We start from the raw sequence: 15897 nt of genomic DNA on the forward strand, positions 1-15897 counted from the left end.
TTCAGTGAGCTAGTAGAAGTTCAACGAGCTAGATTGGGATTTACCTCCGGCTTTTTAATTGTGACATCGATAAATTCAGTCTTCTGTTTAGCTTGTCGAGAGTCCCAAAATTCAGTTTTCTATTAGGAATAATTATCACTACTGAAAATCGGAATTGTCCGATGGATAAAGAGTATATGGTAGGTCTGACGCGGAGCTTTCCATAACGCCAGAAGTTGCAGAAGTTGCGGTAGAATTAGTCGCCATATTCTAAGAAGAACGTTGACGAGTAGTAGAACTAGTAGAAAAATAACGCAAACAAATTATTAGTTCAATGAATCTTTTAACTCTGATACCATGAAATGGAATGTAAAGTGTGTGTATATTGATGTACAAAGTAGAGTTTATATAAAAGGTATAATAACAATAGTAGTTATCTTTATCTCTAATCCTTAATTTTTGTGAAAATTGAAATATATAAGGCAGATATACGATCAGGTTGAATGGGAGTGTTTAAAAGAACTAATGGCGACAGTAGTTTATGATTTACAACGAATTATAGGCTGGATGATGCATTTTGTGAGCTAGGTGACTTGAGTTGTTTGTTAAGACAAAGTCATAATTTGTTCACAAACAAACATCATTTATTTATTTGACTGGTTAAATTTATTGTTAAATTTATTTATAATTCCACATCTCTACCAAACACCCAGCTAAACGAGACAGAACCCTTTGACTGACGTTTGACCCTGTCGTTGGCTCTTTCCTCTAACCTCTTGATCCTCTGCGGCAAGGTGCACAGATACTCCTGTGCTCTCCTTCCTTCACCTGACAACCCCGACCCCAAACTCTCCACCTTCCACCTCCTCAACAGAAACTCCAAGATACCAGCGTAATCCGCCGCCGTGTAAACTCCGATCCTCTGCGCCACCGCGGCGTAGTGATCAAAAAGTTGATCGTCTCTCCCGTCGTGCATGAGGTGAGCCGGCATCGTTATCCGCTTTTTCATCATGCTCGCCAGCGCCTGTACTGTTCCGTCGGGGTCTAGCTCGAATAGCTTCTCCACTATCTTGGTGTAAGCAGTCTCGTGACGTTTCTCGTCTGCGGCGATTGTGCCGCAGATCTTTGCTAGTGTCGTATCGCCGTAGGTCGTGGCTAGCCTCGCCGTGTTGCCGTGAGAGATGAATGTGGCGCGTTCTTGGAACGATGTGTAGATGAATCCATTGTAAGGGTTGTTTTCAAACTTCGAGTCCTATAAAAATATAGTATGAGAAAAAAAGCGGGAATAGTTATGATTAATATTGAAACTATAAAGTTTTAAATTCCTAGAAAATATGTAATTTAAAAAATAATATTTACAAAAAAACATTTACAACTTATGAACATCTTTTTAGAATTTAAAGGAAAATTCTCGAAAATATATTGAAAACTAGTAGACATTTTCATCATAACCCCAAAAAATATCACACGTTTAGCCAAACAATTGCCTTAATAAGAAAATCGAAACTTTAGTAAAAACGAATGCTAAAGTAACAAAAAGATCGAATACTTACCATGCCAGAACCGATTAGATATTGTATAGTCCTTTCAACATGTCGCATATCAACACGACCACATAGGTAAAGATACTTGTTAAGCAAATCACCGTGACGGTTTTCCTCCGCCGTCCATGCTCTGATCCAAACCGCCCACGGCGATAAACTCCCACCAGTTTCATCCTTAACGCCGTCAAGTGTGTTTAACGTCGTTTGATACGTTGGAAGTGCTTCTTCCGTGATCATGTCTCCGACAAGAACTACAAAGTAGTCATCAGGAATCTCCTTTGTTCGTTCTCTAATCTCTCTGACTTGGTCGTAGAATGCATCATCGGTCTCGGGCGCCGGTAAAAAGTCTTGTGGTTGCCATGAATCTTCGACCGGTTTGAGATACGGTAGTAGTGTGGTTTCTGCCCAGTTCTCCATTGATTTGAAGATCTCGAGCTTCTCTTGTGGTATTGTGTGTGTTATTTGGTTATTTACTTCCTTGATTGGTCGAAAATTATTGCATGTCACGTTATTATTCCTGCAAAAAAAGTTAAACTAAGTACCAACAGAAATGGGTCCTCGTACTTGCTAAAAAGATTTGAGATATCATTTACAATTATAGAAAGAAAAAAAAAACATAATATATATTTCTAAAACCATGCATGTATGTAGTTTGACACAAACTATTCGTCTATTTCATTTTACTAATTATAAAAATGAAAAGTCTATAAGTTACTAATCTAATAACTTGCTTTTGAGTCGTTAATCTGATCAATACCTTTGTGCTTAAAAAAGAAAACATTTTATGGACTACAGATATGATTGGCCCATTCTTTTTGCTTTATGAGCCGAGTGGAGACGTTGGGTCATTGTTTCCAGATTGGAGATTGGATTTCTTATTACTTTAGTAAGATTATACAGCGACAAGAAAGATTCTTTTGATATTTGATTTTCAATAATTTTGCATGGTGGGTGAAAATGTATTTTTTTAAGACAACTCAGCTTATTAAAGTAGAATTGTACTTGTTGCCTGACAAATACAATCTACCTAACCAGTTTTTAAATTAATCGTTATTTGTAAGCAAATATTTTTAATGAAAGTATCTTAGGATTCAGTGTAAAATGATTTTGTCTTTTTTACTAGTAATATCAATCAATGAAAGTATCTTCAAGAAAATCAATCAAAACTTATTTACAATCTTAAGATCACCTAATGATGACTAATGTCACGATCCATGTGAAAACAAACACCACGCAATGCATGTGTAGGCACACAGGAAAGTTAAAGGTATAGTCATTCTGCAGTGTAAAGAAAATGTTTTCAGGTGGACCAAAAAAAAAGTTGACATCATGATACGAATCATGAATATGCAAAGATACATAGAATCCAATGTATCTTAAACAGTATTTTAGTCCCACTTAACATGACAATAATGACTTTAGCTAAGCGTTAAAATGTAATGCTCATGTAATACCTCAGATCGTAACAAAAATATGTGATAAAACGTTAAATCTCATTTGAGAAACCACATTAACGAAACTGCATTATAATTTTATTTATTTGTGTTTGAAAACGACGGAATAATATTATATTTAGGATAATTACGTGATACATAGAAAACAGAGGGATTGATAATGATATTCAGGTCACCCTAAGACCCTACCTAAAATGTTAATGCATATCTAAAGGAAAAAGTGAAATCGAAGATCTAAACTAAGTATCAAAAACATTTAAAAGGCGAAGAGATTTTACCTAGCAGGGTTCTTGGTGACGCAAGAAACTTGAAGGAGACGAGAAGAAGAAGATCCAAAGCCACGGGGAGGAGAAGTTATTGACGACGGCTTCTGCGTCATCACCGGCGAGGGCAAAAGCAAAGCTATCGACATCTCCGCTCTCTTTCTTTCTATCTCTCTCCTCAACAGATCTTTTTGATTCTTTCTTTCTCTCTCTCTCTCTCTCTCGTGCTTGCGCGTTACAAGTTGGAATATATCTCTCTATATATACAAAGTAAAGTTGACTTGAGTTGGAGTGTTCTGTCTTCTCATTGATTATTCTGAATATCTGATTAATTATAGTATTACTATAGTACTCCTTAAGCAACCATTGACAACTGTTTAGCTCTTAATCTATCTACCATTAATTCGTTTGATTTAATCAATTATTTGGAAGATTCGTCTAACTTCATAAATAGTTTTGATGTATAACTTCCGCAAGAAAAGCCATTTTTTCCTGGGGAAAAACAAAAGTACTAAACAATGTATCAACTAAAAGACCTCCAAAGTATTTTAAATCACCTTCATAATTATTATTTTTTAGATATTTACGAACTAGAGATAGTCAATAAAAATTAAAACGTTCAAATAATTCAATAATTTGTCCACAAGAAATTTGATGTTATTAATATTAGGTATCATTATTATACAAGTTGTGATTTAAGTGCGTAACCAACTGTCTATACAGGATGTTGCTCAAAAACAAGTTGTCGTCAAGCAAAATTTGGTTTTTGTGTCATTGATTGAATAACGAAAGTACAAAACCCAAAATGAGAAGTTGCCAAATCCATAACTTTAACGCTATTTACCGATTTAACATCCCACTCTGATAAGCTGGTAAGTAATACACAATAATTCCCATATGAGTTTTTAATTTTCACTTGAAAATTTGTGAAAGAAAGTTATTTGCATTTTATCATAATTTACGTTATGCTAGAACAACAATTTTCCGTTGGGTTTGTCGAACTTAAAAACAATTTTGTTATTCTTTTCACGTAATTGGTAGTTTATACTAAATTTATAATGATTTTATAACGCATACGCGTTACAAAAATTAGAAAATATTGATACAAAAACATTAAAATAACAAATTTATAAATGAAAAAGTCTCTGTTTAATCTATGATGGTTTAGTTAGATAAGTTACGTCAGAATACATTTAAAAAATTAAAAATTTACTATCACCAAGATTTATTTGAATGTTACTCGCTTTAAAAATCTTAAAAACTCTGTAAAGTTATGTTTGGTTAATAGTGTTTTAAACATTTCTTATTTGTTTTATTTTATTTTCCAATTTCAAGTTTGTTTTGGAGTAATGTTTTTCTATTATATTTTCCATTCTAAACTATAGTAGAAACGAGTTTACTTAAAAGTATTCACCATTGTTTTTTTTCATTAAATATTTAAAGCAAATTAAACATTAATTCTATATTAAAGTTATTCAATTAAAAAACAATTTTGTGCATTAAAGTGTTTCATCGTGTTTATCGAACATAAAAACAGTTTTGTCATTCTTTTTAGGTAACTGGTGACTTTTACTAATTCATAATAATTTTGTAACGCATAAACGTTATAAAAAATTTCAAAACTGAAAATATTGATATCGAAAAACCAAAAAAAACACAAATCTTTGTTTTCATTTAAGATCATTCAAATTATAAGAGTTATGTCAAAATAATTTTTAAACTTAATATTCACTAAAATAAGTTTGTAGGTTGTCCATTTAAAAAATCTTAAACAATTGTGTAATATATACAATTTATAGTCTTTTGAGCGTTTTTAAATTTACTTCATTTTCATTTTAAGTTCTGGAGTAAAATAAATTTTAATCTTGTTATATGTTACTATAAAATATAGTAAGATGAGTTTATTTCATAAATTGGGTAATCATTTTACTATTTTATTTTTGTTATTTATTTATCATTGAATTATAAAATTTAACTAAAACTCAATTCTGTTTTGAAGTTGCTCAATTTTAAATAATTTTTTTTTACATAAAAATGTTCACATAGAATCCTGAAATTATCAAGTAGTTCTTATATACATTCCAGTTATCATTTTAGAATTACTACAATCAAAATTATTTAAACGATAAATATGAGACCGAAAAGCAAAAGAAAAAGACAAGTCATAAAACGCAAACATCAAATTTAAATTATATTCCCTTTCTGAAACTTACGAGTATATTCTGGATGAAAAAGTTAAGCAAATGATATTTCCCAAAAAGGTAGTGTCCAAGATTATAAAATATTTACACTAATATAGAAGCACATTGGTTTGGTAGCAAGTTAGCGAACATTACCACAAAATCAGTTTGTAGATTTGACATCATGCTTTCTTTAGAAATAAGTTGAGAACACAAGTTTGATCAAATTCCAAATTGAAATAAACATAGGACTATTGTTTTCATGATCCATCCCGACTTTTTTGTCCACCAATTTCTTCATTAGTTCGGCACATCTGGCCTCAGAGCTTGTTTAGCTATACTATCCTCAAACACTAGGTTTTCTCGAATACAGAAACTAAAAGGAGCATAATAATTTTTTTTTGTCAAACGCCAAATATCAAATAAATTTCGGTGGAGATCCGATTCCTAACAATGTCCACCATCTAAGATCGCCAGAGTCAGCTTTATTTGTACTTAGTCTTTATGATAAATGTTTTCAGAATTAAGTTAGAAATGAAATCATACTTGTCTAAGGTGTCTTTGTGACAGTGAACAACTAGATCGAACATATATACATATCATTTTAGTTTACTGATATGTTTCTTATTATATTTGTTTCCATAAAAATGGAGAAATATATTTATCGACTGAATAAAGTTTTGCAGTATTGGGAATCTTCCCAATACAATTCAAACCAAACCAATATGTACCTAAACTCAACTAGACAGAAAAGTCTGAAAAAAAAGTATATTGATTTTTTTCTTAAAAGATCGTTTGAACAAAATCTAGTTGTGTCGCTTGAAAGATCGCTTGAACAAAATCTAGTTGTGTCGCTGATCATCAACACCATTAAAACGTGCAATAAAACATATTTGTTGTCCGCTGTTGCCAACAACTCCAAAACGAACATAACCGTAGTAGACTATTGCGACCACAAGACCTACAATAACTGGATTGCATGATAAGTTTGTTCGGATTCCGAAGCAGCAAAGTGTTGAAAGAAGACAGCCAGGTTGACAAAAACATCTTCTTCATCATGTCATTATCGGCAATAATCATCCATGGTAGACATACAAACCAATAAGAGCACAGAGCCAAGGTACAAGGATTTTTTTATACTAATTTATTATGTTTATTATAAATTGTGAGATCATTACATCTAGAAATACAACATAAAATTGTATTTCTGCTAGGAAGTTTCACATATGATAGTTATAATTGCATTATCTTTGAGCCGTCTAATAAAAAAAATTCATATTTCGATTCTATTTGCATCATAGTAAAAATTGTATGTAATATTTATTAATCTTCATAACTGTTAATACATTGTTTTAGGATTCAAAATCCATATCTTCTTCTGCAAAAGCATTAAAGAATATTCTATTTAGTTACTGTATTCTACAAAGAGACTCATACCATCAAAATCTCAAATTTTTGCTTATACTGAAACTTCTATAAATTAATAATATTGGGAATACATCAAAACTATAATTTTTTTATTAATTTGTAAAGATATTAATTTATCGATATACTAATTGAACCAAAAACTTAATTTGATACTATAAAATTATATTATTTTATAGAGATTTTTAGTGTATATTAGTTTATAGAGTATTAATTTAAAAATGTTATATTTTATAGATATAGAAAATCACACACTGGTAGTTAACCATTTCTCATCGGTCCATGGTAAAAAGATCATATTCTGATTTTGAGTTAATTAACATCTATGGAAACCCAACAAAAAGAATCTAGTCAAGCCCAAATACTATTCCGGGTCGCGTGAAACCCGCTCATGGATTATTCTCAACCCGACTCGGTTATAATTACCCGCTTTAAAAGTCACGCGCTCGGGAATAACATCATTAACGGGCCCACGTCCCTATGTTGATATATTCAGTTAATGATGACGTTACCGTCACAGCTAAGCTAAAGTACTCCCGATTCGATAAAAAAAAAGACCGCTTATAAACGGCGTTTGCTCGCAGAAGAATAAACAAAAAAAGCAAAACGAGCGAAAAAGTTAAACCCCCAAAATCGCACCACCATGACCACCGTCTCCTCCGCTTCCGCCGCCGTAACGGAATGCGCGAAGGCCGTCACGCCGAGGTGTACGAATAGCGGAAAGCTGCGTGTGATGTGTAGGTACGGCGGCAGCATAGTCTCCCTCCCGCAGACGAAATCGCCGCGCTACGTCGGCGGAGACACTCGGATCGTCGCCGTCCCTCCCTCCGCGGAGACGAGCGTCGCGTCGCTCGTCAGCCACCTCGCGGTCACGCTCGGAATCTCTTACGATTTCAAGGTCAAGTATCAGTTGCCCGATCAGGAGCTGGACTCGCTCATCTCCGTCGAGACGGACGAGGATGTTCAGATCATGATGGAGGAGCACGGATACCTCACGTGCGAGTCCTCGATCCCGAAGACGCGCGTGCGGTTGTTTCTCTTCCCTTCGAAAACTCAAGGCGGCGCGAGTCAGGGAGATCCGGCTCAGTGTAAAGCTGGGGAGGAGGCGGCGGGGGATGTTGATTGGCTTGGGATTGGAGAGTCGAATCCTACTCAGCCCGTGCTTCAGCACCCGAAGACTGACACGTGGTTTGTAGATGCGTTAAAGGGGGTGGAGATGATGCAGACTGGGGGGAATAATAGCGGAAGCAGCGCCGGGAGCGGTGGGGGGATTTGCGGACAGGAGTCGATGATGCTCGAGACTAATTCGTCGTTTGGCTCGACGTCGTCCTCTGTTTCTTCGAGCAAATTGCCTCCGATGAAGAGCACAGGCGAGGACAATACGTCGAATTCTCAGGTCAAGTTTGCGCCCATAGAATCACTGACAAGGTATTCTACTTTATAAGCTTTATCATTTCTAAAGCTTCTGCACATGTTGTTGTTTGAGAAATGTTTAGCCAAATGGTAGAGATGAGGATGGTGGTGTATTGTAGAATTAGTTTACAATGTGTGGTGACATAAAAGCTATCTCTTGAAGTTACTTTAAAAAAGAAAACATAACTCTTGGAGCGATCCTGTTGTTTAGTATAGGTTTTCTTCTATATATATATGATCCGTGGAACAAGGTCTTAGTCTAGGCATGTTGTTTGAACACGTTCATATACTCTCAGAGATCATGTTGTTGAAGTAAGTTAAGAAGAAAACATAGTTCGTGGAGCAATGCTGTTGTTGAGTGTAGGCTTTCTTCTATATATACATGATCTGTGGAACAAGTTCACAGTCTAAACAAGTTCACTTGTTTGCGATTCTGTAATTATATTTATTCTAATATCTGAATTTGAGTTTTTTTATTCCTAAGGATTGTATATATTTTCAGAGAAGATGTCAATCCTCTAATCACGTTTTGTTCAAAAGACAATTCTTTTGCTGATCACCATTCTTACTGTTAACAGCGGCAATACTGCAGCCACTCCAATCTCTTCTCATGAGCTACCGACAAGCCCTCATGTTTTGGAGACCAAATTATCTCCAAACATGTACGAGCCTGACCTAAACAAACCAGTTGCAGTTTCGGGGTATCCACAATTTCTGAACCAAGCTCAGCAACAACAACAACAACCTATCTACGTGGTTTACACTGGACAGCCGCCTTACATGACCGGAAATTCACCTATGCCATTGCCTGCATACCAGCACATGAACCCGATACATTATCAGCTCCAGCCTCAGCCATACCCAGTCTATTATCCAGTTGAGCAGTATAATTCGAGGTATGTTCAAGCTCCGCCTGTGAGACACAACACCGCTCTAAACACCCACCATGTTGAATCCCCAGTGGCTCGCACCAGCAGCCCTCTAGCTCCAGAGTTTTCCTCGCAGGTTTACCTTCCACCCAAACCCGTAGATTCATCATCGGTGCAAACATCAAGTGAAGCTGGTGTTAGTACTACATGCAAAGATGATTTCATCTACAACACTGACCTCGATGACGATACAGCTCGTGCTCAGCTTTACAAATCTCAGCCACCCGCTCCAATAGTATCGTCTGAGTTACAAACAATGATGCTGACTGAAGCTCTGGGTCAGCTAAACACCCACAAAGGTTAATAAGACTTGAGAGCATTAAAATCGGTTTGTTTTCATGCTGCTGAGGTTCGTTTCAGGTATTTGGTTTTTACAGTTTTGTTTTCGTTTTCTTACATATATATATACATACGTCTGCTTTTCTTGTCTCCTTGGTGATCCTTGTCCCACTTCTTTCACACACTTGGTTGCTGTAATACAATGATGATCCTATTTTATTTCCTTTATGAGGTTACATTTTATAAAGAAATATGTTAGCATATGATTAATTTTTCATTTTGGCCCTGTAAAAAATATTAATGAATTAAATATATGTCTTGCTGTATTTATTGCTCTTCAAATTTGCCAATTATGTATCTTGAGATCTGCACCGTTTACGTATCTCTTAAAGCTCAATATTGTTCGTAACTTCACTAGTTACAGGCTAACGAACCACTACACTGTAGCACCTGATTCTTACTACCGTCACTCCCTTCCGGAGAGATTAGTCGGCGAGTACTCGGACACACGATCTGGTGAATCGAAACCGAGGTGCATCAGGTCAAATCGTGAGAGAAATTTTGAATTCTCTTTCTGAATGGAGGGGGTGACTTGTGATTGGGTTAAAAAAAGAACATAAAAAATGAACGCGGAGCGATCGTCGTTGTGCAACTTCGTTGTGAACTTCCTGATGGAGGAGAACTACCTCTTGACGGCGTTTGAGCTTCTTCACGAGCTCCTCGACGATGGCCGCGATGCCCAAACAATTCGTCTTAAGGAGTTATTCTCCGATCCTTCCCGTTTCCCTCCCGATCAGATTTCTCGGTATAATTCCAATAGAGGTTCGCCAAATTTTTGTCTCAGCGTTTGTATTATATACTAGCTGGTGAATATCCGCCTCACATTGTTATTTTGTCACTTAAATTATCACATTGTCCTTCTCAATAGGTTGAGTTGCGTTACGTTTTAGAGATCTTATCGATTGAAAGTGTAATGGTTGGGTCATGAACATGCTCCTCCATGCAACTTGATCGAAGGTTCGCAGCGAACCGTTCGCACATGTATCCATAGGCTTAAGTTTGCAGAATAATCATAATTGAAGAATTTGTTGAATGAGGTGATGTTATAGCCAAGAACAACCCGTGTGTGTATCCTGTGCCGAATTATTTGGTTTAGCTTCATATAGTTTTGGTTAGTAGCTAGTAATTGTTACCCTGCAATGCAGTTGCGGACGCACAAAGTTTGTTGGAGGAGAAAGAAGCGTTATCGGAGAAGCTAGCTATCCGTGAATATGAATTTCGTCTAGCACAGGAGGATATTACAAGGTTGAAAACTGAAGGACAGTGAACGTCGAGACTTCAACTGTGCAGTGAGAGAATATCTTCTTCTAGGAGGTTACAGACTTACCGCAATGACATTTTATGAGGAGGTATCTTACTCTTATACCAATATGTTTATACCTTTGGCGCTTATTGTGATGTTTCAAATTTATTGTAGCTTTGATCTTCTTGATAAGCTATTCGTGTTTGTGCCTATGATTTACTGCCACTCCACCTTCAAAATTTTCATGAAGAAATGTTAAAAAGTAATGGGAGCTTTTTAGTAGCCAATTCAATTTTGTAAATTCAGTTGTGTAACTATTTAGCTTCTGTAACTCTTCATGGTGAAGCTGTCTTAACACTTTTATTTTGCTATAGCTCTTGTAAGTCATTTTCGTTTGCAGCACTGTCCACCCCTTTCGGGAGTTGAAGGGTCATTGGAGTCTCATCTACGAGTCCTTGGTGAACGGGAGCGATGAAACATTTATGTCCTACTAAGAATGCTCATGGAGTTGCTTCCAGCTGTACACCAGAAGGCATTGGAAACGTGTCCGTTCCCTTCTACCGCAAAGTCAGAGGAATCTGCGGTCTCTGTTTCCTTGCTTGAGACCTATGCCGAGTAAGCTTCTTCTCTCCTTCAACAACTCTTGACCGCAGAATTTTTTTCAAGTATCTGACATCTTCTTGTAAACAATCATACGTGGTCGCATCTACCTGAAATTTTGACCAGGGGACGTTCTGAGTGGCCTATGTTTGAATGGATGCATGTTGATTGCTTTGCTAACTTGTTACAATTGGCATGCATGTTACCTCAGAAAGAAGACCATTTGAGAAATCGGATAACAAAGGTCTGGATTGTGTCTGCACCTGTTCTCTTATCTGCTATTGATCTCAGTTGTCCTGAAAATATCTGAACTTATTTGCAGTTTTTCTTGGCTGTGTCTGAAAGTTTCGGAAGTTCCTACCTGACCCACATTGAGTTACCTGTGTTCTTAGTGGCCGTTGGAGATGATGAGGCCGATCTTCGGTTCTTACCTTCTTCAATCCACCCAAGGATAAAAGGTTGTACCTGATTACTGGATATATAGCGACACAAAAATTTCTAAAACAGTCTGATATCAATTTTCTTTTATTCAGGCCTGAAACCAAGAACTGCTGTAGCCAGTAGACTTGCCGCACTTTGTATTCTACCGCTTCTTTTGGCAGGAGTTCTTGGTGCTCCAAGTAAACATGAAGAGTTAACAAACTTCTTACGACAGCTCTTAGTGGAGAGCAATACAAAGGAAAACCAGTCATCAAAGCACAACAACAACGAGGTTTTGGATGCTGTTCGCTTCCTTTGGTGTATTAAAAGCTTTCGTTGGTTATTATGATTTCTTGGAACTGAAGACCAACGAATTCCTCTAAACGTTGCAGCACATTTGAACAACACCATAACATGATATTCGGCATTTTGTGGGAAATGGTCGTTGACTCCACTGCGGAACTCAAAATCAACGCTGCTAAGGTGTTGAAGACCCTCGTAAGCTTCTTCACAACACACACTCTTCCACTGTTTCTCCCAATTCTGTATTTGTAGAATTGCTTTATTATTAACTTGTGCAACAGGTTCCATATATTAACGCAAGGCTTGCTTCGGGAAATGTTTTACCTGCCTTGATCACTTCTGTCCAAGATTTTCCAACTCTCAGCAAGTCCAAGCTCTTCAACAGACGTAATCCGTCGCCGAGACAGAGATAACGCTTTCTGCGAAGCCATTCGTGCACTCGATGCAACCGGTAAGAGTCTCTAGATCATTTCCTTCATTTTCTTCTTACATATCCTCATGTTCCAAGATTAACTCGTTTTTTTTTTTGAAACATGGTTCTTAAGATCTGTCTCAAACAAGTGTCCGAGAGTACCTCCTTCCAGCTATTCAAAACCTATTTAAAGACCCAGACACGCTTGATCCAGCGCACAAGGAAGCTTTAGAGATCATAATGAAGGAGAGATCAGGTGGGACACTTGAAGCAATCAGCAAAGCCATGGGTGCTCAACTTGGGGATTGCATCATCTGTCACAAGCTTGGTTGGAGAAGGTGGCTTGTTAGTGAAGAAAGAAGCAACGGAAACCACCACGGTTGCACCGTCATCACATACATTTCAAGGACCTGATTCACCGAAGGCGGTGGCTGCTGCGGCTGAAGACAACAGATTCAGACGTATCATGAGAGGCAACTTCTCCGAGATGCTAAGGAGCAAAGCCAAGAATCCAGATGAGACACCGCCACAAAATCACTAAAACTATATACAAACCAGGTTTTACTTTTTTTTTGTAATATCTACTATATTTATTCTTGATACATGCAGAAATAATATCATGTTCTTTTGTTTTCTTGGCTTGCTGATTTTTCTATTCTGTTTTTACTGTTTTCTTACGTAGGAAGAAGAGTGAGATTAAATTCATTGAAAATTTGATTTTAAATAGATAGAGGTAGTGGTGTTACGAAAAAAAAAATAGTTAGAGGTAGTGAAGTTTTGTTCTATCTTCTTTCCCATTCGTGAACTGTGTATAACCGTCTCCTTTTTGTACCTAATACAGTGTTATTCTTTGGATATTGGAAGCATATGAATGTAAATGTTAGGATTTGAATTCATTGTGGATTCTTGATGCTACCAGGGCGTTCAATATATATATATCTTTTTCAAACGTTTTATGTTCGGTTAATGTTTAAACATTTTCGACAAGACTGAGGAATAGTCTATAAATGAATCTGTAAATGTCTTATAGTAGTCTCATTCGACTTTTCTAACTGAGACTATTATCAAGACATTTATAGAATCATTCGACTTTTCTAACTGTGACAAGACACGAAAGTTGTCAGGACAAAATCAGTCGATTATAGACCACAAGTTCTGGGCTTTTTGGTGTATATAATAAATAGAGTGGGCCTAGTATGCATGTTTAGGCTTTCGGTTAATTGACAAATCGAGAGAGAGAGAGAGTCTCCACTTCTCTTTGATCCGACGACAAGTTATGATTAGTAATTAGACTAAACCCGTTTGCGACTGTTTCTGTCTTGTATATCATGTCAGGGACTCGGGAGTGTTTTTAAACATTATTACAATATCCGAAACCGAATGTACTTAACACCTTATTTCTTAATCTTGTGTCAATTTTAAGAAACAACAACTAGTAGTAATTATTAATTACTCCCTCCGTTCCTAAAAAATGTATGTTCTGGAAAAAAATTTTGTTTTAAAAAAATACATTTTTTACCTTTTCAATGTATGATTTTATGAAAAATTGTAAGTTTCAAAAAAATTAATGGTGTTTATTGAATTTCTATTGGTTTAAAGTTATGGAAAATTGTTATTCATAAAAGAACAATGCATATTTAATGAGTTTTTTTAATATATGTGAAAAGTCTAAAATATGCATCTTTTAAAAACAGAGTGAGTAACTATCAAGTAGGGATTAGACTAACGTTTCTTGAGAAATTCGCTTTAACATAACGAAAAATTCTCCTGATTGCAAATCATAAAACATAATTTGACCAGATCGTTGCATATAATAAAATCTAAATCACTAACTTTTTTATTAATTTTAAAAATACTAATATATAAACAATCGCCGTTACTAATATAAGTTGATAGCTTCTCGCATTTCACACAAAAGTAAAGGAGGAGGGAGGGAGAAGAACGATCTATCTGGCGGCCAATTCGCGATCCGCCGTTGGATCTCTCACGATGTCACTCTCCAGACTACACAAATTCAAACTCTTCGCGGCAAATCGCAGCTTGGAGGCATCCGCCGCCGGTAACCCCTCAATGAGTCCGACGAAGAGTCCTGTGTTTCATCTCCAGCGACGCAAAACCCTGCGGATGTTGTTCGAAAAGAGCTTCGACAGCCGCAGACGGAACCTCCGTCAGATCCTCGAAGAATCGCCGGAGCTGGATGGAAACTCCGGGAAGAAGAAGAGGGGAAACCACCGTGCGAGACGTAAGTTGAAAGAGCTGATGGTCACGTCGCCGTCTCCGCCGTTTAGTGGTGGGGAAGAGATAGACAACGGCGGAGAAGCGGCGGTTGCTGGCGGCGACGTTACTTCTAACGGTGACGGGAGAGAATTAACGACTCGACGATTCGGTCCTTCCGGTCCGGTTCAATCATTTCGGTTAAGGATTTTGAGAAAACCTTGGCGACCAGTCCTGGTTTCGATTCCTGAGCAATGAAAAGTTGAAAAAACTTGTTTATCCTTCTTTACCTAATTAAAAAGGCATTAGGCAAAAAGATGACTGTTTTTTTCTGCGTTTGTTTTCTTCATATAGCTTTTTTTTCTTACAAACATATAAAATGTTTATGGTTGGATGTTATTGTTATGATGAAATGTTATAGTTAATATGTCATACAGTCACATTTCCCATGGCCGCTTCTGTGTTCTAACCGCGATGGTAAGATTTGCATGATATGATGTTAATCTTTAATTATCTTAACATTGAGAGATTGTGAATATATGGAGAGATGGTCCTAATTAAATAAATTACTGGCAAAACAGAACAAATGTTTGAGTTACGTAACTTGCGTTACAAAAGAATCATTGGATCTAGGGAAGGTACCTTTTGAATAGAACGGGACAAACTTACCACATGGGGTAAGACATTATTATATGTATATTCTTGGCATGTTGTGGCGTGCACAAATATATTTATTTTGGCGTGTAACCTATTGTATGGTTTTAGAAAATGAGTTTTGAAAATTTCTCAACGGCTCTTAAGAGGCAATAATATGATTTTGGATTTAGTGTGTAGAAGGCAAAATGATAAAAACAGGTGGGCGTGAGGAGGAGGAGACACACACTTGCTTCTGCTTAAAGCTTGTCTTCTTTTTAATTATGTCCTGTTTAATAATAGTTTTAATTTCTAGTACGCAATTGAAAATAGTTGTAGGTTCAGTACAATTTCCTGATATACCCAATAGCCCATTTCTTAAATGGGCCTTAATTGTCTTGATGCAAACACAGGCCAGTCCTGGGCTTCGCTCTTTCCTGAGTCGGTAGGTGTTGTCCACTTCCGGCCCGTTGGTATTTCTCGGCCCTTAATTCGCCACTTGGCTATGACGAGAAGGGACAAAAGTCACGTGGGAACCTTTTTTTT

The 15897-nt window shown here is 36.7% G+C and overlaps 3 protein-coding genes and 1 pseudogene across 3 annotated transcripts; 3 read left to right on the plus strand and 1 right to left on the minus strand.

The window, feature by feature from the left end:
* Positions 1–606: 606 nt before the first annotated feature.
* On the minus strand, positions 607–3727 carry LOC106372017 (stearoyl-[acyl-carrier-protein] 9-desaturase 3, chloroplastic). The gene is made up of 3 exons (XM_013812144.3): positions 3256–3727; positions 1533–2040; positions 607–1231 (listed from the first exon to the last, which is right to left on the minus strand). Exons 1-3 carry the CDS (start codon positions 3387–3389, stop codon positions 662–664), a joined length of 1212 nt encoding a protein of 403 aa, XP_013667598.2. The 5' UTR covers positions 3390–3727; the 3' UTR covers positions 607–661.
* Positions 3728–7372: 3645 nt separating this feature from the next.
* Positions 7373–9697, plus strand: LOC106372018. The gene is made up of 2 exons (XM_013812145.3): positions 7373–8273; positions 8837–9697. The coding sequence occupies exons 1-2, from the start codon at positions 7489–7491 to the stop codon at positions 9489–9491; spliced, it is 1440 nt and encodes a 479-aa protein (XP_013667599.3). The 5' UTR covers positions 7373–7488; the 3' UTR covers positions 9492–9697.
* A 227-nt stretch (positions 9698–9924) lies between these two features.
* Positions 9925–13138, plus strand: LOC106372024 (annotated as a pseudogene).
* Positions 13139–14265: 1127 nt separating this feature from the next.
* On the plus strand, positions 14266–15152 carry LOC106370517. Its single transcript, XM_013810517.3, has one exon. It carries the CDS (start codon positions 14494–14496, stop codon positions 14974–14976), a length of 483 nt encoding a protein of 160 aa, XP_013665971.2. The 5' UTR covers positions 14266–14493; the 3' UTR covers positions 14977–15152.
* The last annotated feature ends 745 nt before the right edge of the window (positions 15153–15897 follow it).

The sequence above is a fragment of the Brassica napus genome, chromosome A10, assembly GCF_020379485.1.
Source record: "Brassica napus cultivar Da-Ae chromosome A10, Da-Ae, whole genome shotgun sequence".
NCBI classification, from domain to species: domain Eukaryota; kingdom Viridiplantae; phylum Streptophyta; class Magnoliopsida; order Brassicales; family Brassicaceae; genus Brassica; species Brassica napus.

Excerpts from the sequence above, each read along its gene's own strand:
- LOC106372017 (XM_013812144.3), bottom strand. The coding sequence starts at position 3,389 with ATGTCGATAGCTTTGCTTTTGCCCTCGCCGGTGATGACGCAGAAGCCG. Across the intron at positions 2,041-3,255 it reads GTCACCAAGAACCCTGCTAG|GAATAATAACGTGACATGCA; the intron begins GTAAAATCTCTT and ends CTTTTTTTGCAG. Across the intron at positions 1,232-1,532 it reads ATCTAATCGGTTCTGGCATG|GACTCGAAGTTTGAAAACAA; the intron begins GTAAGTATTCGA and ends ATATTTTTATAG.
- LOC106372018 (XM_013812145.3), top strand. The coding sequence starts at position 7,489 with ATGACCACCGTCTCCTCCGCTTCCGCCGCCGTAACGGAATGCGCGAAG. Across the intron at positions 8,274-8,836 it reads CCCATAGAATCACTGACAAG|CGGCAATACTGCAGCCACTC; the intron begins GTATTCTACTTT and ends TACTGTTAACAG.
- LOC106370517 (XM_013810517.3), top strand. The coding sequence starts at position 14,494 with ATGTCACTCTCCAGACTACACAAATTCAAACTCTTCGCGGCAAATCGC.